The 27,162-nt window shown below is 37.3% G+C and overlaps 1 protein-coding gene across 5 annotated transcripts; it reads left to right on the top strand.

Moving 5' to 3' along the window:
* The first annotated feature begins 500 nt into the window (after window positions 1-500).
* snu (snustorr) lies at window positions 501-27,099 on the top strand. 5 transcript variants are annotated; one of them, XM_066396900.1, is made up of 10 exons: window positions 501-721; window positions 12,127-12,206; window positions 21,407-21,628; window positions 23,136-23,450; window positions 23,505-23,706; window positions 24,600-25,331; window positions 25,387-25,564; window positions 25,619-25,805; window positions 25,889-25,977; window positions 26,039-27,099. In XM_066396900.1, exons 3-10 carry the CDS (start codon window positions 21,420-21,422, stop codon window positions 26,515-26,517), a joined length of 2,391 nt encoding a protein of 796 aa, XP_066252997.1. In that variant the 5' UTR covers window positions 501-721; window positions 12,127-12,206; window positions 21,407-21,419; the 3' UTR covers window positions 26,518-27,099. The 5 variants fall into 5 exon arrangements, with proteins under 5 accessions (XP_066252997.1, XP_066252996.1, XP_066252998.1 ...); XM_066396898.1 differs by lacking the exons at window positions 501-721; window positions 12,127-12,206 and adding an exon at window positions 16,428-16,566 and having other exon boundaries at window positions 24,600-24,914; window positions 24,975-25,331; XM_066396899.1 differs by lacking the exon at window positions 12,127-12,206.
* The last annotated feature ends 63 nt before the right edge of the window (window positions 27,100-27,162 follow it).

Genomic DNA, 27,162 nt, shown 5'->3' with positions numbered 1-27,162 from the left:
TGTAAGTTCTTCCTCAATATGGCCAAAGATATTACTAAGTTTAAAACATGAAAAAGTAATATCTAAGGAATTATCTGGGGCCTGCAAATATCTCTGACCTAACATCCACTCGTGTCCAACTTTTCGTCAAATAGAGATCTTCACTCTATGAACGACCTGCAAGCTAAAAAATAAAAAAACATAAAAGTTTCACAAGTGTAGTGTGTAAAACCACAGAAACCTCTTAGCGAGCCATTCGACCATGTATACGCAGCTCCTCGTCATCTAGGCCTTTAGTCAACTTTATGAAAGAGGTACCTGCTAACTTCAGGCTGCCTTGCTTACTAAGCTCTTAAGGCGTAAAATTAAAAAATCGTCAAAGCCCAACTGGTTCTTTCAAACCGCAGAAACTCATTACTTAATCATTGGAACCTTGGTGACTCCAAAGGCCTGCCACCCGAGGGATACTAGACGGTGGGGGTTCTCGCTGCTGACCACAGGAAAAAAAGAACTTGAGTGGTCAAGCTAAGCAGTGCGTCGACATACCTCTCCGAAGAAAGTCCCGCGCGCTGCCTCGACTTAATTCGGCTTGACTTAGACTTTGGTTCACCAAGTGGTAGTGCATAAGTATCAAGACAAATCGTCGTTGAAATACTGAGTGTGTGCGTTTTTCCTTTTGTGTGATATTTTCTTCGACTTCCAGGATTTTTGTTGTGCGTTAATTGGGATTTCCACAAAAAAGGTACAATTTTCGTCATTTTCTTTTTGGGGTTGAAAATTAAATTGCAAACAAGGTGCGCAAAAAGTAAAAGGCAACGGCGGATATTAATTAATGCAACACCAATTATGTAAGATAGAAAATTTCGGCCTTTGGAATAATATTATGGGTTCATTTCGATTCAGCGTTAATTGGTCAACCACCTGGATTTACCTTATTTTTTTAATTGCAAGGTAAAGGTTGCTCAAGAGTACAGGAATGTTAGAAAGGAAATTGCCATTTAATAGCATTGGAGATTGCGGGGAAGTGAAAATAATGGTAATCCATAATGTTATGATGAAACTCTATATAGGATTCCCTTAACGAAAAAATATCCGAACCGGAAATGGAAAACGTCGCTATGTCCCTTAAGGCCAGTTCTCCAATGTTCTGTTAAAACTACATGCGAAGTAACATCAGCCAAAAGGTCTGTCAGGGCTAAATTATCAATCCGCTGTTAACTTCAGCGGTACGCTAACTTTCATAAAAGTGTTGAAATGAAGCTTTAGTATTGGCCAGGTTCTTGCATGGTTTCTATGGAAATTAGCGAGATGTTAAAGCTAACAGCGTATTAATAATTCGGCCTTTAGGACGGTCTTTCAATGTCGTCTAATTAGAATTCGCCGGCGATTGTTGAGTGAAGAACGCTTAACTGAAAAGCTTTTGAAATTAACAGGGACTTTAACTGGCCCTTAATGATCCTCAGAAAACAAACAAAGCACCTCCTCAATTGAGGAAGCGTCTCAAAAAGTTGTTCGTGTTGGTTAAGCTTCAGTCTGAAGAAGAGTTAGTTGTCGACTGGCCGCTGCCGTCTCCTGACTGGACATCGAGGTGCTGATCCTTAGGCATCAAATCGAGGGCTAGATTTTGCGGAGATAAATTTTTTCAAGGAACCTCGTCAATATGTCGAATTAAATTTTGTTCTATTCAATGATAAGAAGTCCACGTAATTTTGACGCCGATCTTTTGGAGAGGTCAAGATCTAAGGAGATTGGCCATCAGAAGCCTCGGTTATGCTCTTTGTAAATATTGAAGAAATTAGTCATGACGGTAGGTCGCACAAAAAATGGGTCAGAGATAAACATGCATTACGATTGCAGTGGTTCAAAACGTTGCCGAATGGTCAAAATCGAAACCACGTTCGCTCCCTCATACCTGGGCCCTAATGGGCATCGGCTGTCCATGGCGCCAGACGTCTATATGTGGGATAATATATGGACGAGATAAAATGCGAAGAAATACAGATGGCCACATGAAGATGCAGATGGCCCTGTGATGTCACGGAGGGCTACATGACTCACGTTCAAAAATAGTCAAAAACTATCAAGTAAACCTATAGGTAATTGAATAAATTCTTGACTAAGTACTAATAACAAAACAAGCATTTATTAGCGTCCTTTATTTAAAAAAACTGTATATGAAATACACATTTAAATTTACAATTAATAAGATATTTTAAAATTTCCAACATATTGGACCACTGGATGGTTTATCGGACGTCTAGACATTTCTTGCTCCTTTTTTTCGTGTGGCCTCTGGCGATAACTAATTTCTTTAATATTTTGATGAACTGTAGCAAGCATAGTCGAGGGCTCCACTTCTTCCTCTCCCTCTTTTACACCGAAGACCCATAGTACATGTTTGCTTTCGTTCTTTAAAAATTTGGGTCAACTCCAGTGAGCGCTCAAAGGGCTTAAGTTGGTTCTTGAAGAAGTTTGAAGCGTGTTTCGCTTTAATGGAAACAAGAGCGTATTCTTCCGTTGCTTGAAGCTACAGAGACGAATTTTTAAATACGCATGATCAGACCAATTGCAACATTAGAATCTCTGAGAACTGCTTCATGGCCATCAAGGTTTCTGTTCTTGGCCATGGACCAGCTAAACAGATTAGAGATGCATTAGGATTACCAAGCAGAATACTTTATCACCGTAAAGTAAAAATATTCTTTTTCCTACGAGGGAGTTCCTGCTCACGAGGGCTAATTTGGATTTACGTGTAGAAATCCCCATAGCTCGCTAGAAATGTTTCCAATAGGAATTTAAACGGAGTTCTTGACGTGATTAGCCTGAAGTCCTGGAAAATAGATTTTTTGCGACTCATAACATTCACTAAAGCACTGTTTACCTAACGAGCGCGTAAAGAGATACTTTATCGCGCGCTTCTAGAAAAAAATCTCTCTAAAGTCGAATATTTGTTTCGCAACATCCTCAAGATTCTGCAACTGAAAGGTCAACAAAACAACCTACTTACATTTCGTGACTCTGAGGTCAATAGAAGTCCAATGTACCTTTCCATTAAGGCCGTTAAAATGTGTAAAAGATATGGGACTTCTGAAGAAAAGGGATTCTCGAGGAAGACGTGGGGCTATCTTGAAGACACAGAGGGAAAATTGCAACAGATAGGTGTGTAAAACGAGGTAACACACGAGGCAACCGTAACCCAAAACAAATTAAATTTATGCAACATTTTTTGGCTGACATGTAAGATTTAAACCCAATCATTAGGTGACTAAGCGCGTGCAGTCAAATCTTTCCATCGATTGCAGTCAAGATGAGTCATTGAGGTCACACATTTCAATAGAGATGTAACACGTAACTCATGGTTTTTTACAGAACTACCGTATTTTACCGCATTAAGTACGTGTAAGTCGTTGACACTGGCAATGCAAATTCTTATTGTGAACTCACTGATCTAATTGAATAACAAAAGGCAGCAGGTGTCTCGGGTGTATTGTTAAGTTCTTCAAATCCTGCTGAAAGCTTCATTTAAATATCAAAGAATAACATCTTTATAAATTCCGAATAATGAAAGCGGCAACCTATTTTTTTTTTGCTTAAATATTACATGACTTTAAACAGCTGCAAGATTGCCAGTGAAAGTCTTTTGCAGTTATTTCGAGAATGTTTGGGTATTCCTGAGAAATTGATCATTCTTTTATGAAATTTGCCAAATTTTGTTTTTAAGGCGCCACAGCCTCGATGGAAGTGTCCAGGGTCAACTTCGGGTCCATATCCGTTACCTCAAAATATTCAAAAATTTCCTGAAAACTTCCGAAGGGGCGGCAGATACCTTTGGAGGTTTTCAGTATTGTAATTGGGTACGGTAATTTTAACCACTTTTCAAATTTTAAGCGTCGATCTTCCAAGAACTTGAGCGATTTCGTTAAAAATGCGAACCATGCTTTAGCTCTGCGATGGGCAGGCCGCTCTCTTTCTTTCAGTTTCCGAGATATTGACGAATTTTGGCGAGTTGCGTTGTGAAGACTCTTTTTAGTAAAACAAATCCACATTTCGACGCCAATAAATTTGCAATAAAAATCCCTGATCATTTCCTTTAGAACTATAAAAATTGCGCAATTTACTCATTAGAATGCAGGGGCGGAGCGAGCCAAAATGGGAATAGGAAACTTAGCAGACTTTGAAAGTGTTTTATGATGATGATTCTTCATAATTTATTGTTGAGAAATCGGGGAAAATCCATGACAGTCGCTTTTAGAATTGCTGGATCTATGGAGTTAACTAATTGGAGCGCAAGGGGCAGCAAGCTCAAAGAAGGGCACAGCACATCAGATTCTAAAAAGCTCATTTAAATTGCGATTTTTGATGATTGCAAAATGGAAGATTCGTCGCTATAATGAATTTATAGATAGAGGTCTCTAACGTAATCCGCACTAGAATTAGAGAAATTATCCAATCAATCACTAAAACGCAGGTGCGTATCCAGCCCCCAAATGAGAGTGCGCTTCATTAGAAATCAGAGATGCTAGCATGGAGCAACCTATTAAAATCTAAAACACTGAGTGATCAGACTTTAAAGAAACTATTACTACCTAAGTTATAGATAGACCTCAAGGAACTTTGCAATAATAGATGCTTCATGCCATTCTTAAGAATCAGAAAAATCCTCCAATTTAACAAAGTTTTAAATTTGGAAAAACCCGTTTTAACTCAGAGACTACCTTAAGCTGAAGATTTTCAAAAATGTATTGGTGGCCAAATCCGGGGTTCTGCAAGGTTGAATTTCGCATAAAGACGTATTATGCCGTCGTCGAAGATCGTTAATGAATTGCATTATTTCTTTCTATTCTCTGAAACCATATCAGTGATTCCTCAACACAATTCGGAATTAAAAAGTATTAATTCATCGTGCAAATATTTAATCATCAATCATGGACGGAATTGTCTAGTGTAATGGTGGAAGAAATGTGGTCAACCACTAGAGCGCCACTTGTGTTAAATATTATCATTTCTTAAGTGGTATTCCCCATATTTATAGTATGACTATGTATTGGTTTAATAGTACCGCATGAGATTAGTAGTAGTTTACAGTATATATAGCAGTGCTGACACATTTATCAATGTTGTGTCTGATGCGTAAGAATTTATGGATTTTAGTAACTTCATTATCGATGTTGTGCAATATTATTAATATCGATACGACCGGAAATCGACAACCTGCTAGTCATTACATTAGAGATTTGATAGAAGAATTTTATTCCTTATTTAAAATGATTGATTTGTTTTTTCATCCTCTAATTATATCGTTCTATAACAGAACATTGCGGAATTTAATATAATTCAGCCAAGGCCATGCGTTTTGCAAGAAGGAAGTCTACAGGGTGTTTCAAATTTTAATACACAAACTTTAATCGTTCTATTTCTCTTCTATTCTAATTCTACGTTCGGAAATAACCCTAATTAGCTAGATCAACTATTTTCCAAAAACGATTAGTTCAGGGAATACAGGGTGTTGACGATGAATTAAAATAACACCAAAACTCTATTTTTCGCAGAACCTTTTGAGGTATTTCAATGGAATTTTATGGCTGTCCGTAGCTATGGAAATTGCATATTTTGCGACACAAAATGGTTTTTTAGTCTTACTAGTAGCGGCACGGCACTTGTTATTTTTTAAGAAAAAATGGTACGTCACTGCGTTTTGGAAAAATGAAATTTATTTTTTGATTCCTTATTCAATTCTAAAGAAAAAAAACTCTTTTGATGTTTTTTCGTATGATGCTCCCTTTTTGAGTAACATGTGGCTGTAAGTTTTTGTGTGAATTCTTTTATTTGTGCTTATCTTCAAAACTTAAGAATGCTATTAAAAATTAAAATTCAATTATTTTTATCTCATTTTAATGGAACGCGCCATTTTGGCCCTAAAGAGTTGAGATCGTAAGGCTGATTATTGTCAGTTTAACACTAGGATTTTTTCCTCAACACCCTGTATTTCCTAAACGAATCGTTTCTGGAATGCAGTTTATCTAGCAAACTAGGGTTTTTTTCGAACGTAGAATACACAATTAAAGTTTGTGCATTAAAACCTGAAACAACTTGTACATTTTGTTGAACGATTATGAATAATTTTTAATAAATATACTATAATTAACCTTGATTTAATGTTTACGACCGAACTAACTGGCTCTACTTAGGACAGAGTCCTTTGCGAGCACATTAAAATTTTTGTTAATCTGTTTTTAATTCATTATAACTTCAAAACAAGAATGTTCATTTCTTAAAAGTTGTAAATAAATCTGTGACTGCGTTTTCAAATTAATTAATGGAAATTTAATTCCTCATATGTTCTGAGACTAAAATAATACAAGTTTTATCGGGATAAAAACAGGAAATTTACAGCGCTGAAAATTTCAGTCAATGTCTACAAGCAAAAATTCTACAAAATCGTCTTTCTGAATTTCGGTCCATGAAGTTCTCTTCCAGATGCAACTCGAAAATTCTAGAGAATTTTGCCCCAATTTGCAAATTTTTGTAGGCAATTCCCCTTAAAATTTATCGATAATTTTCAATGCACTTATCTATTACGCACGAATATTGAACTTACTTCTGAAGGAATTTTTGGAAAATCAGTCTGAGCAGGAAGAAAAGAAAGCTCTCAATCTATCAAGTTTTCGCTTTACTTATTTTCATCATCAGGAGTTTCAGAATGATGAATGAATAAGTTGAAATGATCGAAGTGAATTTCAACAAAATGAAGTCGGTCTGAAACTCACTCGTACATACTTCTTTTAAAGACAAGAGTCGCGACATGACCAGATTACCAATGCATTAATCAAACAACAAAATTACTCTCACATTGATTGCGAATTAAACTTGCTTGAGTTATTTAAAGTTAAATTACACACTACATCAAACGTCCGGGATGGACAGGACAATCAAATTTCTCCTGCGATCCTCTCTCTGTTGTCCTGTCTGTCCCGGGCGTGGTATGTGGTGTGTAATTAAACTTTTAATCATTTTAGGGACATTAATTGGCAACGGATGATGTTTCAAGCCTAATAGCTGAGAGTTTTCTTTGCTCAGTGCCTAGACTGATCACCCCAGAAGATCTTCCCATGCGTAATATTTCCAGTCGAACATGTTTCTCAGGTTAAATTCTTACGTCGAAAAGTTGACGTAGCACTGACAACTAAAAATATGTAACTGTAGCACGAATTTGTTACTATTTATTACTAATGGGTTTAAACACTTGTGGCCAGGGGTTTAAACACTTGTGGCCAGGGTTTAAACACTTGTGGCCAAGAGTTTAAACATGTGTGGCCAGGGGTTTCAACGCGTGTGCCAGATGGTGAGAAGAAAATGACTTCCTACTAATGACTACGAATTTATAAAAAAATAAATCAAATTTATAGTTTTTGTTTATACTACTAAGCTGCATGTGACAGTTTCAGGTCATTACATCTAATTTCCTAACTGTTTAATATTCCTATCTACCATATCTAAAATTGACTTAGAAATTGATACATAAGTACTAATGGTTATGGTCAATAGTGCAGGTCAGCTTAAGCTCCTCTGAAAATGTCTTAACGATATTCTCAAAGGTTTCCAATAAGTGAATAAGGAAACAACAATTTTGCCACACACAGTGGCAAAATCGTCAAGCTGAGAGGCATTCAAATCACGTAGATCTGCTGGAATGAACAATATCCTATTATGTAGTTCGTTATACTAACAACGTAATAATCAGTATAATACCGCAATTAATATTTTTTGGGATCTCCAGATAGTGTGAAGACAAACACCGGCTGTGCCATCAATGGCGCGTCTTGTAAAACTCTCATCCCAGGGGACCCAAATTGAATTTTGTACCTAGTTATTCCTCAGTTATTAGAGAGATTTGAAATTTGGAGCATCGATGGGAAAAAGCAACCAATTTGCACTTTTTACTTATTGATTTAACTCAAGATGGGGGGGCGTCATTAAGTATTTTTTAAGTTGGGGTGGCAGAGGACTGGGACGCCGACTTTAAACGTCCCCTTCCACATCTAAATCGACAGGTTTAATCCTAATCTTCTTTCTGAAAAGAAATGGAGCTACTTTTGAAATGAAAGAACTCCATGTATGTTCTGGCTGATAAGAAGAGCGGGGAGTGAGGAGTAATGGCAACGCGTCCCTATGAGGTAATCCTTAGTCTGGTAATTCAGGATTTCGCAACTTCTTAATGCCCCAGATACATAGAATAATATGAATAATTTTCAAGGCACATCATCTCACAAGTCCCTTTTCACAATCAACTTTAATCGCGATCGTTTACTTATGAGCAACGCCTTTCGTGAATTTTGAACTGAAATTTTATAGACCTTCAACGTTAATAGTGATTTTATACCAGCAGGAAATCTTGCGCTATAAACGGAGAAAATGCCGATGTTTCTGGTACAAACATTGATGGGAATCAACTTTCTTTTAACTGAACAGAAATTCTTATTTCATTTCTTTGTCCGAATCCCCCTTGCACAAGCATCGATTTGTTCATGTGAGAACTCCACCGCTGAAACCTTAATAAAATTCAATTAAACGTCGGAGATTCGTATATTAGAAACCTAATAGAACAGAAACTAAAATTTCACCGAACGAAACGTTTCTGCAGCGTCACTTCAGGACTTTGATGAACTCCGTCGCTTCACACAGATCGCAACCGACCATGGAAGAAGAACGCAAGATCTCGCAAAAACCTGACTGATATGGTATATTCTAATCGAGTTTCTTCCACATGACATCACTAAGTATGAATTACCGATGTAATGCGAGCTACTGCGTACACAGTGGTTCAGGTAACGTAAACATTGTAGAAAGCGAAATGGTCAGGCTTTCCAATGACGTAACATCTACCAACAGATGATAGTCGCTTATCGAAGAAGTGATTACAACACCACATGTGAATTTGGGTCAATCAAACATGAATTTTTGGAAATTACTGTTTGCTGAGTCGTAGAGGAGCGAAGTGACGTCATCGTGGTAGTCTCGTAGTTGTGATATCTAGCGTCTTGGTCTGTTAAGTATTAATGTGATGTTGTTAGGTTTTTGTCGGTTTTAGCTTATTTACTACATATTGTTGCATATTTGGGTCAATTGATTCATATATTTATGTTATGTGCAAGCACTCTTACCTAACAACCGACGATTTTTGGCGATATTGCTAAAGAAAACAAACAATAGGAACCACGTAACAGACGAGTAGAAATAAGGAAACTGTACTTACGAATCATACGGTCATATGTATTATTTAACGTTTAAGGCAATAAAACCCTTTATGATGTTATGATAAACCGTATAATCCAATTTCATAGTAATATGCCTAATTGAAACTTTGACTTGAGCAAGAATTTATCGTCTATGAAAGTTGGTTGAGCGCAACTAGTTAAATATTATCTGTCATAACTATGTAATTTGAATGCTTATGATTAGCCTTAAAAACCAGTGCAACACAGTAGATTTTAGCAGGCGCAAGCTACCAGCAAAGCGTTTGCAATGCGCAAGTCAAACTTACTTTTTTATACGTACTTAATCGATATGACTTCTAGACTAATGACCGAAACATGACATTATTTGGATTTTTCAGCGATGCTTCAAAAATATTAAACAGGTTCCATTCATCATTGTAATAATCACCATGGAACAGATACGTCGTCGCCTAAACTAGACCACACAAATTAATTATGGGTTTTGGTCACTGGTCACTTTTCAGGAAAATTTTAATGGATTAAGCCAAAATGAGTACTTGTGCTCAATGATGATGCGAAATATTCTTGCGCTTATTTCGTTCGCAAAGACATCTCGTTGAAAAATCCGAGGCTGACAAGGAAGACAAATTGTTTATTATTAAGCTTTGTGGAGCCTTTCAGCAAAGCTGTCGTATTACACTGCGGATTAATATTTGTTATCTCAAATTGAAATTCTGTCTGGCTACCGTGAGGATTTTTACGGGGTGTCCGCTTCTGAAGCTCATCTTCAGGGATAGCGGCCACCATCGGCACGCGAGGTCAGTTAAATCGTTAAAAAATGTGAGAATATTCGATGGGTTTCGGAGAAGATTGAAATTTTCGAAAAATGTTCCTGTTCTACAATGTGGCGATGTCGTATTTCAAACCTGACGTTTCGACTTTCGGCAACCATCATCAACTTTTAGCGACTTTACCGGAACGGGGCAAAAGGCTCGTACGAGTGGAAGCTTGAAGATTTATCCCCCTCTCTCCAAAAAGAGTTTTCGTAGGTTCTATACGTGTTGTCTGTCAGATAAAGCTGGCACTACTTGGAGCTATCGAACGTGTGTTTTTTAACACCGATACATTTTAGCGTTACAGGGAAGTTGTGTGCTTACAGATTAATTACCTAATAACTAAATGGGAAAAAAGTAAAATTCCGCATGTTACATGTACATCATCAAAGTCTTTTACCTACACGCAGCTAATTCAATACAGTTAATTAGTTTTTAATGCTGTATCACAATAAATTGGCATAAATTGAGCGCAGTCATTCCTCAAGACAGAATGAACGGCACCGATTACTAATAACGATTTTACATTGTTATTCACTGAGGTGAACGCAAATCGGGATATTTTTGCAGTTATTAAAGCATAATACTAGAAGAAAAAGCAAGGACTTTTGCTAATACATTGTAGTCACCGCATTTTATGCAGTATTTTCCTTCCAAAGTCCATTTTTTTTTAATCAGGAATAGAGTGGGTGACCAATTATAATCATTATTATGATTAAACGGATTAATTTATTAATATAACAATTCAAATAACCTTATTACCTAACTGGGGTTATTCAGTTAGCGCACATAAAAAATGTAGACCGCACCACTTCTGCTCGACATGAATGGGTTCGTGCAACTGTCCGAGGATATACAAGGTGTTTGGTAGGGCGATCGAGCGTTTTCAATGAATAATAGATGGGGTCATTTTGAACCTACGATCCGTGCCTCAGAGAAGTTGGCCCAAACTAAGAAAAATATGTTTTTTGAAAAAATCGTATTAACAGAAATGTTATTCAAATCATCGCATTTTTCTAGTTAAATAGGATACTTTTATTGTACATTTATTATAGTCACTTTTAGCTTATTAAATTACACATTTTAACTAACAAAGAAAAATATTTCTAATAAATTTCTAACATTGCCAATAAACAGAATTTCACCAAAATTAAACAGAAAACTATTACTGCGTTACGTCGCCTTTTTGATGTATTACTGCCTCGATACGTCTCAACACAGTAAAGGGAAACGGCAACCTGACGCTTTTGAAATGAGCCGTACACAGTTATTATTTTTTTTAAATTTAATTATAATTCATAAAATGATTTGTTGTTGAAAAAGTCACACGCGCTTAAGTCCGGTGATCTCGGGGGCCATCAAACGATGAAAACGAAAGTCCGAAAATATCCGTTTGTATGAAACACTCGGCGTATGATATGATCAAATTTTATTCAAATTTCGATAAAAAATAAACAAATAATTAAAAAAAACGAAAAAAAAGTGTTTTTAAGACCCTGTAAATTGGAGACGAAGCATTTTTGGACATGTTTTTATATGAACTTTTCGTCTTAAATTCGGCCCAGAATTCACCCATTAAAATTTTTATCATCTATTCAGAAGTATCCTGTATGGATTCAAAACGACTCCATGCATCTCCCATTGAAAACACTCGATCGCTCTACCAAAAACTCTGCATAATTACCATTCAACTATTACATGATTATGTTCCAGTAACGCAGACTTATGTAAATAAAAATCAGTTATTCCAGTTTCCTTATTGATTTTTTTGAGTGTGAGGTGTGCTTCTAGCCCAATTCCTTTATGCAAAGTGTTACAATTCGCTGATCGAACAGAGTTAAATATATTGCCAAAAAATCTGCTTGTTCACGGTTTATTTTACAGGTCATTAATTTTAGGTTTGACGTTGAGTAACAAACAATAAAAGTAAAAGTTGCAATTAATATCTCAGCTGCTATTGAGTAAAAATAATATTTATTTCTCAAACTCAACGCGATTCATTTTACACGGTTATATTTATCGCTATGTTAGGTAATAATTATTGTAAGGACAAAACATTATTCAAATACAGCCACTAAAACAACTTCTACTTCTTCCAGGTATGTGTGTGTGTCTTGAGAAAATGGGGTGTGCCATCAGTGTTTATACGAAAACGGATATTAACTATCTTAGTTTAGAGGTAAGTGACCTTTTTTAACGGCAAGTTCTGAAGTGAAATATTTTATTCAACGCTAGAAATGAGACAAATAAACTCCTCTAAGCGAGACAATAACTCTTCGTCGTTAATAATTAATTACAGTATTGTATTTCGATTCTCCTCTGCTAGTTTCCTTTTTTTCACATCCAAAGGAAAAGCGACTTTTATTGTTATTACTTTCTCATAACGCAGCAAGAGAAATAATTCGAGACGACGAAAGTGGTCCTTGTTTCTTTGCAATAACAATAATCGAACAATAACGCCGGAGATCAGCCATTAGCGTGCTTTAATTGCATTAAGCCCATGCCTCGCGTAATGTACCCTCATGCCGCGTCCGTGTACGTCATCAATTTCTGCCACATGCCTGGAATGACAGGATTTCGGTATCTATTATTTCCAACCACACGTAATGTTCCCTTACACTACGCCAATGTGTGTTAGTATCTTTTGCAAAATTGCTGGTATGGCTGGGTGCTGAAATCACCAATGGTTCTCAGGAACATGTGGCTAGTATAACAGACTTTTCGGCCCTTTTCCTTGTCGTATAATAGCTCATATAATCGCCTTTTAGCCCCAGCACGCCTGTGCGTGTTTACTGTCAGCCTTAGGCCGGACGCACACGGAAAGAGTAAAACGCTTTTAGGCAAAACGTTTTGACTGCAGGCGTGTTTGACGTTGATCTTTCAATGTATTCTTATGGGCTGACGCTCACTGATCAGTCAGGCGCTACTAGTCTCGTTTAGGCGTCTGTAGTCACATTCAGACGTATCCGACGTCGATCTCTTGGTCTTCGTTTTGTGTAGACATTCCCTTCAGGCGAGCTTGTGCTACACCTACATAGGTACATCATTAGTCTTTAGGCAGATACCCGGTATGGCCAGATGTTAGTATTCATTATTTAAAAAAAACATGTCCTTCTATATAACAAAAACTTCGTCGCTTTTCATTGTAATAACTCTTTTTAAAGCACAACCCGGTCCTGCCAATTTAATTTTTTTCATCTGCCGTCAATTCGTTTATAAACAGGGAAACACTTTTTCCAGTAGTCCTTTCTCGATTTATTGGACGCACCCACAATTTCTTCTCTTCGCTCGTAGGTTCATGGAGTAATAGCCGGTTCCAAAAAACAATGGACATTTCCATTGACTCATCTTTGTAAGCTGATATCTTGAACGAAACTGAACAATCGTCTGGATCCCAAATAATTTTGACTAAAACTGTTTTGATCTCTCTGTGTGCGTCCGGCTCAGTATTTAAGAACTTAGCAATGTTGGAATAGCTCTCTCTTGATCAAATCGTCTCGGGGACTTGTGTTTATTTCGTTAACCCAGCTCTTCATTTTTCGTAGCTCTGATCGAGGGCATTACCTCATAGTAAAATAAACCACTACGCAAGTTGTTTCTGAATCTGCAATAACAAGTTCCATCACACACGCATGGTTCTCTATAATAGAATTTTCACCCCCTTTCCTTGTAAGGAGTGGAATTTAAGTTCCGTTTAAATTGGTATAATTGCAATAGAAGATCCATTTCGCCCTCAGCCCAATGTCGCGCCCAAAAAAAATGAGCAATAAATCAACCGATAGTTGCTTCTTAGCTGAAGAACGCCCATGCGCATTAGCCCTTCATCTTAGTACTTAAGACATTCGCAACTATTGTGACCCTCTCTTGGTCAAATTGTTGTGTTGAGACTACGAACCTTTCATTTTTGTAAACCTGATTAAGGTGCGTTATTTAACAGTGAAATAAATTACTTCGTAAGTTGTTCCTGAGTTTGCTGTTCCAAGATCCATTAGGCTCGCAACTATGCATAAACCAACATTTTATGTTATTTAAATCATGACCATATAAGCATTAATTTTTACATTGGAAACAATGATACTTGCTTTGTACAGCGCCATTTTTCTTTCTTCTTTGTTGTCCAGATATAAATTCATATTGCCTTCGTGTTAGCATACAATCGGATATAAAATGTCCCAAGGCATAAAGGTGGAAGATTACTAATAAATCTTTTACGCCCTGTTTAGTGAATTGTAGCAATCGGACTTTTAACCATTTGTGTATCAACTTATTTCATCAACACGCCACTTTTAAAGCAAAAATTCAAATTAGCGCAAGCCAGCTTGGTTGCCCATATGGTAATCCATCAACATGGTACAGTAACTTGCATAAAAGTGTGACGGTGGATAAGGATTGGGAAATGCTTTAGTTCGGAGATATACAGGGTGCGCCATTGAAAACTTCATACCTGACTTACTTCGAACTGCGATCAAAATATTCGAAATTCCCGCGACACGTCAATTTCGTTTTCGAGAGGGATGCACTTTAGTATCAAGCGCTGGTTCACGAAAGCAACCCCCTTCGAGGGGGTGAATTCAACTTTGGAATTTCAGTTGCCACCATAGGTCGTGTGACACCTCATTTGAAAGGGTTTTTAATTATGATTGTCGGCATGTGATTTTTTTCCAATTTTAGATCACCTGTTAAGTGATAAACCAACGTAATCTACAAATTTTAAAGTAAATACAAGCTACCTATAGTCTTCTGGCATTCGAGTTCGGAACATTAAGTAACTTCACCTGTCGCTTCAACCACCTTTCGCTTACTTTCCTTGCCTTTTGAAGGCTGGAAGTTCTGTTACTGCTAATTTATGTTTTTTTTTTAATTGTACGATAATGACCTGATTATTTTCTTGTACTTGAAAATATTTATGCATGATTTATCCTTGACCTATAATATATATTGTCACCGATCATTTTTGCTTGCATATCAAAATTTAATTCATTATATTTATTTTGATGTAAGAGTTCCACATAGTGGGCAAGAAAAATATATACACCAACTAATTACTTATAGCTGCGTGTCGTGCATAAAATGCAAATTTTCACAGTTGTTTATTAGCACATTTCTAATCGATGCAATTTCATGTTCGCACAGTCATAAAACTTTAGTCAGAAGGACAATAAGCTCGTTTTCATTCAAATGGTTGAATATTCGAATTGTTTTAGGTATTACTCATGTCTTCAGATATCCATAAACTCACTACCTGTGGTGAATTCTGCATTTTACACTGACGCTGGTTTTGTTACGATGCGTGCGGCAAAGTGCCATATCGCACCGTGTGCGGAAAAAACCGCAAAAATTAAAGTACAAACGCATGCAAATAGAAATCTCAGGTGTTGATGCCAAAAATATTTGTGTGCAATGTCGAGGCACGGCCGTCGACACGTGTGCGGTAAAAATCTTAGCAGCACGTTAATGCTTAAATAAACTCACAAAAGAAAACAAATTTAACACATATGTGTCTATGGACTCATAGGGAAAATACGTTTTCTAGGAGCCTGCAGCGAAGTAGTTCTACTGAGGGTGTTCGCGAGCGGAAAGTGGCACTTTGCCGTCTGCTGTATAAAAAGTTTTACTGCATCTTGTAATTGAACATAGAGAAAACAACAAAGCTTGACCCAATAAAAAACAGTGCTCTAGCACATGCGCAAGAGTCTTCGCATTGGATGCGGATAAGTCTAAATTGCTGACCGCACTCGCTTCATTCGGTCATCTGCACGGCGTCTGGTAAAGTATCGCTTTTCGCATTCGTCAACCAAACAAATATTTTATTACCCTTTTTTCCTTCTTTGCGAAATCACTGCACGACTGCTTCGCACAAGGCTGTTTCAAGGGACCTTGCCAAATTAACTTGAAATTATTGTACGCATTGCGATGCTCCTCTCATAACAATGAACTGACCTAAATTTTTCTAGCAATTATGTGCAAGTGTAAACCCTGGGCCTGTTGCAATTAACTTTGCAATAATTCGCACATAGGCACACCTAAACTGCACCGAAAATATAATATTCCTGTACTACAATAATCCGTTGAATAATGGATCGTATTAAGTTAGGAAGATCTCATATTTACTCAAAATCCATGATCCATGATTTCCAATACACATGTCTTTACTCGGATTACTTGACCAAACAGTGTGACTGAATGAAAAACAGAGTTCCAAAGTTTATCCAAAAAAAACACTCCATTAAACTTGTATAGAAGCTACAAACAAGGTAATTAACCAAATTAGACCCCTATTTGATCTATTTGCCACATAAATGATTATCATCGTGTACAAACAGGTACACAGAAACTTAATTATAATTTCTTGTATGTAAATTACTCGACTAATTATTTTTTTCAATTGCCCATCATGGGAAACAGTCAGTACTACTGATGTTGGGCTAAAGGTATGTGCGGTTTTTGCACAGCAAATCAGGGATAGTTCGGGGCATGTGGGAGTTACTGGTTAAATTGCTGTGTAGGGTTTTGGGTATTGATAAACCCGAGCAGGAAATGTAAGTGACCCAGATTTAATAAAAATCAGTTTTAAGTTCATAAAGGCGCATGCGTCTCGAGAGAGCTCCATCTGCAGATCACGCACATTAAAACACGCCTGTGCACCAGTCATAAATCAAATCGTGTACAATAATAAATAATCCACTTTTGACACCGAAAACTGTCGGCAAAAATTCTTCCAAAAATAAGTCCAATATTTATTAAACCAATAAGTATTAAACTTCGCGTTTCTGAATATTCATTTAAATTTTATGGTAAACATTCGTGCACTTAGTTTTTGGACTTTACTCCTCTTCTTATATTAAATCATTAATATTGCCTGTTTGGTGGCTAAAAGTAAGTACCTAATGGTCTTGACCTCACTCTGTAATATTAATATGTAAAGCGCACTGTGGTCAAGGTATGGCCATAGTAATCCTTGATGACTGATTAACTAATTTTTAATCCGTCGCCTTTGAGTGCTTAAATGAAAATCATGTGGTCAGGTGTTAATTTACGTGTTGGTGCACCGATAATATAGTCCATCGAATGCCATACGTCTGCATAATTTTGTACGGCCATTATAGCACAAAGAATTGTAAATTTTCGTGTAACTATACCTCAGACGTTATTCCCTTTTTTACAGGCTGTAAAACGGTTTATATTGTTAGAATATTTGCCATATAGTTTAAGCTTTTACCATTGGTGGCGTGCAAAAATTTTGTTTGGTGAAATTTGAATAACCTGTGTGAGAACGCCACTGGACTACAGCTGACGAGAACTTCGTTTGTGGAATTCCTGTAGATCCTCGACAAAAGGACGTCCCCGGACTAAAGCCGGAGGAAAATTTTGGTTGGCAATATTTGCACTATCCTTGAGAGAAGTACGCCACTGAACTTTAGCTACATAAAACTTTCCTTGTTCTTCGTCAAAAAAGTGCTATTGGGCTGACCAAAAATTCCTTTAATAAAATTACACAAGTACTCGGCACAAGGACGTCACTGGTCTAAAGTGGAAAAAAATTATGTTAGACGGACTGCACTGTCCTGGAGGGGAATCCCGTCTCCACTGACTATGGTTATGCAAAAAAGATAGATTGCTGTGAAGTGACATTAATTTCATAAGTTTTTCTCTCGGCGCGACCCTGACTTTTAATTAAATTAATTAGTAATTCTTAACCGTCGTCGCAATTCACTCTGCACCACTGACTTATAAATAGACACAACGATATCGTTAACTTTTTCTTAGATATCTAATATTTCCTTTGGCCTAATGAACTTTAGACGAGCTATGCATTGCACATAATCGGCTAAATATCAAATTCAACGGTCCAATTAGGACAATTTCAAATATTGGCAAGTGAAACTCTATATTGCACGACATGTAGACTACGCTGTGATTTACGACTCCGACAAAATGTGATTTTAATTGAAGCACCAAGTATTGGTAGCAAGGGAAAATTGCTAGATATACAGGGTGAATCGTAAGGCAACGGACCCGGACCAGGTGCAGTCAGCCATGTCAGTGTTTGTTCATAAACGGATGATTTGTTAAGCCAATGTCTCTGCTGCGCATGTCCGTATTGCATTCCGGACCACCCTGTATGTTCAGCAAAGAGAATCAATAAAATGAAAAGTTTTAATTTGTCCAAGTTAATTCGGGCTATTTCAAGTCGGTTGTGTACTATGCGTTACACTGCACTGATAAACACTGTGTGCTGTGACACGACAATTTTTGCGCGTTTCTAATGTATTTTAATGTACTGAATCAAATCTGAAAACAGAATTTTTCCATCACTCATAGATATTCTGTAACATGCCCAGTTGTAATTTACAGTACGTAAATTTCTTATATTGCACCCTGCTGCGACATACGAGGTATGTTCAGGAAGAATCGGGAATTTAAAATTTTTGGAAATAATTTCATTTATTCCATTACGTCAATTTTATCCCCTTAAAAATAGTCCCTCTTAGTTAAAATACACTTGCGCCAGCTCTTTTTCCAATCTTGGAAACACTTCTGAAACTCAACTTTGGAATACTGTTGAGTTCCTTCAGCGACGCGCATTTAATCTCGTCTACGCTTCCAAAACCATTTAAAGTTCTCTTTATCTTCGGGAGCAAAAAGAAGTCGCATAGAGCCATATCTGGCGAATATAGAGCTTGCAGTATTGTTTTTGGTCAAAAATTCACAGACAAGCAATGAAGTGCGAGCGGGGCGTTGTCGTGGTGCAAAAGCCATGAATTGTTTCGCCACACATCTGGGCGTTTTTTTCGAATTGCTTCGCGCAAACGACGTTGAACTTGTAGGTAACTTCTTCATGACCATTTCTTCCGTCTTCTCTACGTTTTCATTCGTTTTTGGTGCACTGGGTCGTCCAATGTGGTCATCATCCCCGAACTCTTCACGGCCTTCTTGAGAACGCTCATACCACTCGTAAACCTTTGTTTTACTCAGAGTGGACTCGCCAAATACTGCGTTTAACATTTCTAAAATTTGGCTGCACTTTATTCAATTTTTGTAACAAAATTTAATTATATTATTTATTATATATTTATTTATTATAGATTCTTTGATCAATTTTTCAAAAATTGCCTCTCGCGTCAAACACAAATGTAACTTATTTGACAGTTGTCAACAGACTAAACTTCCAATATGTCTACCAATGTATACATTCTTTAGGGGCACAAGTACCAACATAACTAGCAAAAAAACGCGCATATAGAATTAATATAGGTCACAAAATTACAAAATTGCCGTTATTTTTTGAAAACACCTAGTATGTACATGGTGATTCATATGTCCTGTTAAGAAATGTCTGTTCTTGTTTATTACATCTATTTTCTAACTATAATTTGTGGATTCGCAAATAAGGGAAAGAACGAAAAATGCAACATATGGCAATTTGTTAAATGGAGCTTAATTATGAGCTTGGAGCCCCTTTAAACCCGTTTTTAAAAAAATTCTTGGAAACGTGAAAGCTATATTGCACATGAACTACTTAATACTTATACAGGAATGGGACGTATCATGTCTCTCAAAATTCACTTTCTGGGCTCTTGCCCGGATTTCCTTCCCGAAAATCTGGGGGCAGTAAGTGACGAGCATGGAGAACGGTACCACAAGACATTTCTGCCATGAAAAAACCATATAAAGGCAAATAAAGTATCACTTGTCACGATTATTGCTGGACATTGTTAAGGGACGCTCTAGAAGCAAAATAGCACCGCAAAATATAGAAAATTATATTCTAATCTACATTTAAAATTAACAGTAAAATACACTGCTGGACGAAAAAATCCGAACAAGCTTATTGTTTAAGTTTTCAAAGAGAAAAACATGGAATTGGATGGAAAGAATTTTTAAAGTAAGACAGAGCATCAGATCAAACATCCTTTTACTGTATTTTTTAAAATTATTGCTGTTAGCATTTGTTTTGAGAAAAGTGACTTAAACAGAATTATCTCAGATATTGATTTCCGTGTAAAAATCAATATTCGATCGGTTTTTTTTGCGTTTTTAGCATTTTTCGGATTTCTTTGAAGTAAACAAAGATATCCTGTATGTTAAATAATGTTACTGTGTTAATTCACAAAATGCGGCCCGAAATAGCGGCACAAATTGTTACATTAAGTCAAGATGGTCGAACCGTACGATATATTGCAGTTTAGTTTTTCTTGAAGTTACTATTAATTTGGTTTCTTTTGTTAATTTTCAATTAAAATGTTTTCTTTTAAATTTTTTCATGTGTTTTTCCTAAACTTTTTCTAATACAATTATGTCAAAAAACAAAAAAAGTTTCACATTACTGTTTCCTGAAACTGTTGTTATAAGCTTGTCCGAATTTTTTGTCCGGCAGTGTACATTTGTCGTTAAATTTTCGCGGAAAACAACGTCCCATAGCGAAAAAACTGAGGATGACACAAAAAAATCTAACGTCAGTTTGGGCTTTTTCGGCGAGTTTTTCATGATAAACGCCTCGCTTTTAATCGCCTCATAAAAAAGAGTAAGTAATTGTTCACCGGTGTTATCGGTGCTTTTTTATGGTCAGCTAGAGATCGTATCACCTAATTGTGCGGCCATTGTACCATATTACGATCCAATTAGCTTACTAATGAAGGCTGAATTGTGGGTGCCCGAAGACGTTAACATCGTGCAGAGAACAATGTCCTTGGCCGCTTTCTCTTTCGTATACAAAGTAGAAATTTCGATACTATTTCGGAAGGAAAATCCCGACCCAAACTCGACATAATAGACTTCTATTTAGGCGTTTATCGCTTCCTTTATTTCGAATATGTTTAAATGATAATATGATGCTATGGGAAAATTCATCAAACGATTTGCTAAACAGCATGCAAATAATATTAAGCATATGGGCTATTAAAGTTCTTTCAGAGAGAAAGCTACATTCTTGTCTAATAAGTAAGGTAACCGTGCAATATAACATTATAATTTGCAATAGTGGTTATGGCGCATACAGGGTGGACATTAAAGTATGGCGACATCAACTATAACGAAAGAATTTAGCGCAGAAAAACCAACGGTTTAATGACTCTCTTTTTCAACAAGAGTCAGTAAACTCTCATTTACTCCCGGCTGTAATATTTTATTAACTCCCAACTTTCAGCATTTCCAATCAATGTATCGATTGCAAGAAACCTTATAAGGACTTGGATCTGCAAGAGACAAACATCAGTTGGTTGACCACTGTCACATAAAGCACAATAGTTCCTTGAATGAATCCCAAATAAATCCATGATATAATGGTTGAGCTGATACAAGTTCTGGCTCCATCCCTGCATCTGAACAGGTGGATTTGTAAATTTCCTTCAGGTTTAACTTTACTAATGTTTGTTCCAGTGAAAGCAACGTTATGGGGGAGCGCGTGGAACCGACGGTTCCAGGCCCGGACTTGGTGGGCGTAAATGTGGAGAGGCCCCAATTGGCGCATCAACAATCTTCGGTCTGGAACAGTAGACAGCAGGCAGTATGTGTGAGGCATGCTTTCAAACACTATGGATCCAAAAAGAACCCCAATCACGTTCTGAGCGATCTGAATATGACTGTAGCCAAAGGAACTATGTAAGTTTTTGTGTCGAAAAGTGGACAATTGGTCACTGAAATTAGTGTTCTGATATGGGAAGAGGAAATAAATGACCCTAAGTTTAGTTAAGGGAGAGGTTTGAGAGTGTTTGGGTTTAGAGGTAAGAAGCTAATCAGGGCCCTATGCAAGCGCACTCGAATTTCTTCAGCACGTCCGGAGTTCAACTATGTTATGCTGAAAGGTGCTTTTTCCACAGCTGTGGGTCAAATTTCAGCCATTTCCTCTCCAAAATGAACCAAAGTGTCACTTAATCAACTCTAACTTGCTTCAAAATTCAAGAAAATCTCTGTATTCTTCAGAAATTTGTGAGAGGAAATTCGATAATGTTGCAAAGCATCATCACCATCCCGTTGCTTTACAGAGCGTATCTTAGAATAGAAAGTGAACTGAATGCAATCTATGGGATCAATATTACTTTATTACATAAAGTTTAATGCATTTGGATTTGTGCTTACATACAGGATGTGCGTGACAAATTGTGTAACTCTTGAACATTCTGTTGTGTAGATTTCAATTTTCTAGACATTTCTGACGATAATTGCGAGAGATTATCTTATACGATGATTGCTTTGTTCAATTTGTATACTTTCAGTGTCATTCATTCCTTTGTGTTTCTCTTAGATGCAAGTGCTCATAGAAATAGTCGAAAAAACACGTTTTTCAGTCATTTTTTGAACTCGCATTTCGGAAACTTTTAGGCTGATTTTCAGGAACAAGAAAGATTGCGAGTCAGTTTTTTCCAAAAACCTTGATGAACGCACCTTTCTCCATTTTCGAGATATTCAATGATTTATGCAGACAGATTTTTAAAACTAGTTCTTTCTGATTAAAAGAGCGAAACTCTTTTTTTTTAGAGAAGCCCTGTAAATGGAATAATTTGCAAAATTAGTTCTGTATCTGCCTTTTTCTGTAGTTTTTGAGTCTCTCATCTAGCCTGATCGAGTCTGGCAGTAGTTGCTGTGGTAAATCTAAAATTTCCTTTCATAATAATAATACAGATGACCGATCAAATTCTTGCTAAGGAATTGAATACAAACCACAGATATTTCAGCAAAACAGCAAGGAAATTGCGGTCAAAGCCTGTAACCCCCAAGTTGAGCCGGGATTTGCTAAAGTGTTTACTTTAAAACTGTGGAGGTTACAGAATGTAAATTGCGACCGCAAACATTTTAATTTTAGAATCTCAAACGTAAATGATTTGACACTCCCGATTTATCCTCCAGACAAGCTAACCAATGCTTTGATTTAATGGCAAAAAGGCCCTATGAATGAAGTGAAAGAGAAATTCCTTTCAGGAAAGCACAAATCAAGGACAGGACCTTAGTTCTAGCCAAAACTTTCTGAAATATAAAAAATAGGCACTAAAGGAACTTCTCTAAGTCGAACCAGCATAGTTGGACTGTTGCAGACTTTCAGTTCTTCTCCAGAAAAAATAATTTACTTATTTCTGTTAGCTACATATTGACATTGATAATTCGATTTCAGATACGGTCTACTCGGCGCTTCAGGATGTGGCAAAACAACCCTGCTTTCTTGCATAGTGGGCCGCAGAAGACTGAACTCTGGAGAAATTTGGGTCCTAGGAGGGAAACCTGGTACCAGAGGTTCTGGGGTGCCGGGAAAACGCGTGGGCTACATGCCTCAAGAAATCGCCCTTTACGGGGAGTTTTCCATAAAGGAAACCATGCAGTATTTTGGCTGGATATTCGGTATGCACACCTCAGAAATCAACGACAGATTGCAGTTTTTGTTAAACTTCTTGGATTTACCCAGCCAGAACCGATTGGTAAAGAATCTTAGGTGAGTTTAGGCAAAAACAATTCTTCAAGTTACTATAGAATGATATCTTTTCAGTGGAGGTCAACAACGAAGAGTATCATTCGCAGTGGCTCTAATGCACGACCCGGAACTCCTGATTCTGGACGAACCCACAGTGGGTGTTGATCCTTTGCTCAGGCAAAGCATTTGGAACCACCTGGTGCAAATTACTAAGGATGGAAATAAGACTGTGATCATTACTACACATTATATCGAGGAGGCTAGACAAGCTCATGCGGTAAGCTCATTTCACCACAATAATGTCTTCTTCCCATTCAAGTCACGCACTGTATATCGAGATCCATTTAGATTTGTGTTCCTTTAATGGGTCCCGCTGGACAGTTAAATTTAACCTTCAAATATTTGAATATTTAATGTTAATTGCGTCAAGCTTCTGCTATATCTTCATCATTGGTGCTTTCAAACGACTTTTTGCGAGGTTATATGGTATTCTATGGTCAAATTGAGTAGGTAAAATTCGAATAATTAGTGAATAATATTCCACGGTGAACGTTTGTTGGATAAATTATTAAACACTTAAAAATGGTGTTTTTAAATAAAAGATGTGGTGCCCGTGGGAGTTCTACATTAATTTAACAAAACAGTAAAAGAATTTTACTCAACTGCAAGGGCGGACTGAGACCTTTTTCGCCCCTGTTAAACCTGTTTCTGGTTTTGTTCCTAAAATATTTAAAAAGACGGTGTAAAATTTGAAATAACTGGCATCTAGACCGATTCCAGTGCGATAACTAGTACATTGCCGCACGCCATTTTATTTTTGAAATTAATGTGGCCGTAGAAAAAGTATTACATAATGCGTGTGATACTTAGTTATTACCGCCCTTAGTGCAAATTTCGCTCGCGTGCAGTACTAACTTATTTACCAAACTTATTATGCAGGGTGTTAAAAATGAAGCAGAGAGGTGCAGAAGACAACAAAGTTATCACACATACACTCGTAGAAATTTATTTTACCTCTAACGTGTGAGAAAGTGTCTTTACTGCACTCGATCGCTGACCAAACTCATCTTCGCGTGGCTCACTCAACTGCAATCAGCGTGCGCAAAATTATCACTTTCCGCACTTGTTAGGTAAATAACTATTTTTCTGCACAATTATATTTTTTGCTAGATTGGTCTCATGAGAAGCGGCAAACTACTGGCCGAAGAAGCGCCCCACGTGCTTCTCCAAATGTACCATTGTACCTCCTTAGAAGAGGTCTTCCTCAAACTCTCCAGGAAACAAGGACAAGTTGGTGGGGGTGGCGGCGGCGGCCAAGGAGTAGGGACTCAAACGGACCACAACATTAGCAATAACATTAGTATAGCTACTCTAAATTGGGGCAAAAAGGAACCCATATACGTCACGGAGGAAAGTGGAGTGGTAGGACTTAACTTTCACCAGAGCAAAGAGGTTTTGGTGCAGGATTCTAATGGGCATTTAGATGTATGTTATTCAAAATTACTGTTATTAAGGTATTCTTTTATCCCCAACATTTCCTTCCAGTTTGCTGGAAAGGCTTCATCAGCAAAACATGGCATTCAAGAAGCATGCGAGGATTGCAGCAATTGCAGCGAATGGACAACTACAGGAAAAATCAAAGCCCTTCTTCAAAAGAATTTCCTCAGGATGTGGAGAAATGTGGGAGTTATGCTGTTCATTTTCGCTTTACCTGTAATGCAAGTAATCTTGTTCTGTCTGGCCATCGGGGGAGACCCCACAGGGTTGAAAATTGCCATTGTAAATAATGAAGTTGGTTACGTCAATCAAACCTACCAGGATTGTCCCTATGAAGAAGGGTGTAAATTTGGGAATTTGAGTTGTCGATACACTAAAGCGGTCAATACGAGTACAATAACGAAAGTAGGTGAAGAATTATTTAATGGGGATTTATGGTAATTGTGGGGATGTGTTTTAGCTATATTATCCGGATTTGGACTCAGCAAAAGCAGCAGTGAGCAGAGGGGAAGCGTGGGGGGCGATGTACTTCACAGAGAACTTTACTGATGCTTTGGTGGCCCGGATAGCCTTGGGAAAGGACAGTGACGAAGAAACTTTAGACCAAAGCGAGATCAGAGTTTGGTTAGACATGTCAAGTAAACTAATTCAGAACTAATTGTTGAAACGAAATTTAAAACCAAAATTTTTAGATCAACAAATTGGAATAATTTTGCAACGAGACTTGCAGCTGACGTACCAAAATTTCACGAAAGATTTGCTGAGAGATTGCGACCAAAACGAAGCGTTAGCTGAGGTACCCATATCGTTCAAGGAACCCATTTATGGCTCCAATCAACCCTCGTTTACAGATTTCGTGGCTCCAGGCGTGATTTTAACGTAAGTAATCAACGTAATTAAGTCAATATAGTATTTAAGTTTCTCTATTTTCCATGACAGTAAGAAATATTTAACTTTTTCAGCATTGTCTTCTTTTTGGCTGTCGCCCTTACATCATCAGCGTTAATTATTGAAAGGATGGAGGGCTTGTTGGATAGGTCCTGGGTTGCAGGTGAGTGTCCACAAACACCGTTTAAAAAACTTGTGGATAAATTACTCAAACTCTTTTCTAGGCGTAACCCCTGGCGAAATCCTGTTCTCCCACGTCGTCACCCAATTCGTGGTGATGTGCGGTCAAACAGCCTTAGTCCTCATCTTCATGATCATAGTCTTCGAAGTGGAGTGCAAAGGTGACATCTTTATAGTAGTCGTCCTCACCATCCTTCAAGGCCTCTGCGGCATGTGCTTCGGTTTCGTTATATCCGCCATTTGCGAACTGGAACGAAACGCAATTCAGCTGGCACTGGGCAGTTTCTATCCGACTCTGCTCCTTAGCGGGGTCATCTGGCCTATTGAAGGCATGCCGATGATCCTGAGATACGTTTCCACTTTCTTACCACTGACGTTAGCGACGACATCACTTCGAGCGATGATGACCCGAGGTTGGTCATTCCTGGAACCGGACGTCTACTACGGGTTCATTTCCACGATAGCTTGGATAGTTCTCTTCTTGACGATTAGTTTAATAGCGCTTAAAGTTAAGCGAGGTTGATTGAGCTCTAAGTTATGTAATTTTTGTAGCTGCTTCTTGTAAATTTAATTATCAAAATTGCGACCTTAAGTTGGTTGTGCATGCATATATACAGAGTGGCTAATAAAAACACGTCTTCGGAAATAAGGCACTCTGTATGTAACACAAACGTTTATTATTTATAACACAACTTGCCTTTTCTAGTGATTAAGTTGTATAGAACAAGTACCTAGTGTAGATAGTAGCTTTAGGAACACTAATTATTTTGTATTTTGTTTACTACGTATTTCCAGTTTTGAGTCTCAGATTTGGTAAAGAAAAAAAGAGGTGGTAGCGAATTTTGATGACTCATTGTCTTTGATCTGTGGTGTATTATTAAATTTATACTCAAGACACTCTTTGTATTAGCGAACTAGAATGTATTTTATCGGTGGTTTTGTTGTACTTATGACGAGAATTTCTAAATATCGCGACATTATTCTTCCATTCATTTGTACTTCATAAGCTCGTGCTCAAACGTTAAGTGTACTTATTTTGTTAATGGTTTTGTGATGTATGTGTTTTGTTATAAAAGAAACGTGAATATAAATGCATTAAACCGAACTTGTTGCATATTTATTTCAGCACAATAGAACTCTACAAGAGCTCTGAAAAAGCGTACCCAAT

The sequence above is a fragment of the Euwallacea similis genome, chromosome 14 (assembly GCF_039881205.1).
Source record: "Euwallacea similis isolate ESF13 chromosome 14, ESF131.1, whole genome shotgun sequence".
Taxonomy (NCBI): domain Eukaryota; kingdom Metazoa; phylum Arthropoda; class Insecta; order Coleoptera; family Curculionidae; genus Euwallacea; species Euwallacea similis.
The sequence above is the reverse complement of the archived record's forward strand: the minus strand, read 5'-3'. Positions and strand labels throughout refer to the sequence as shown.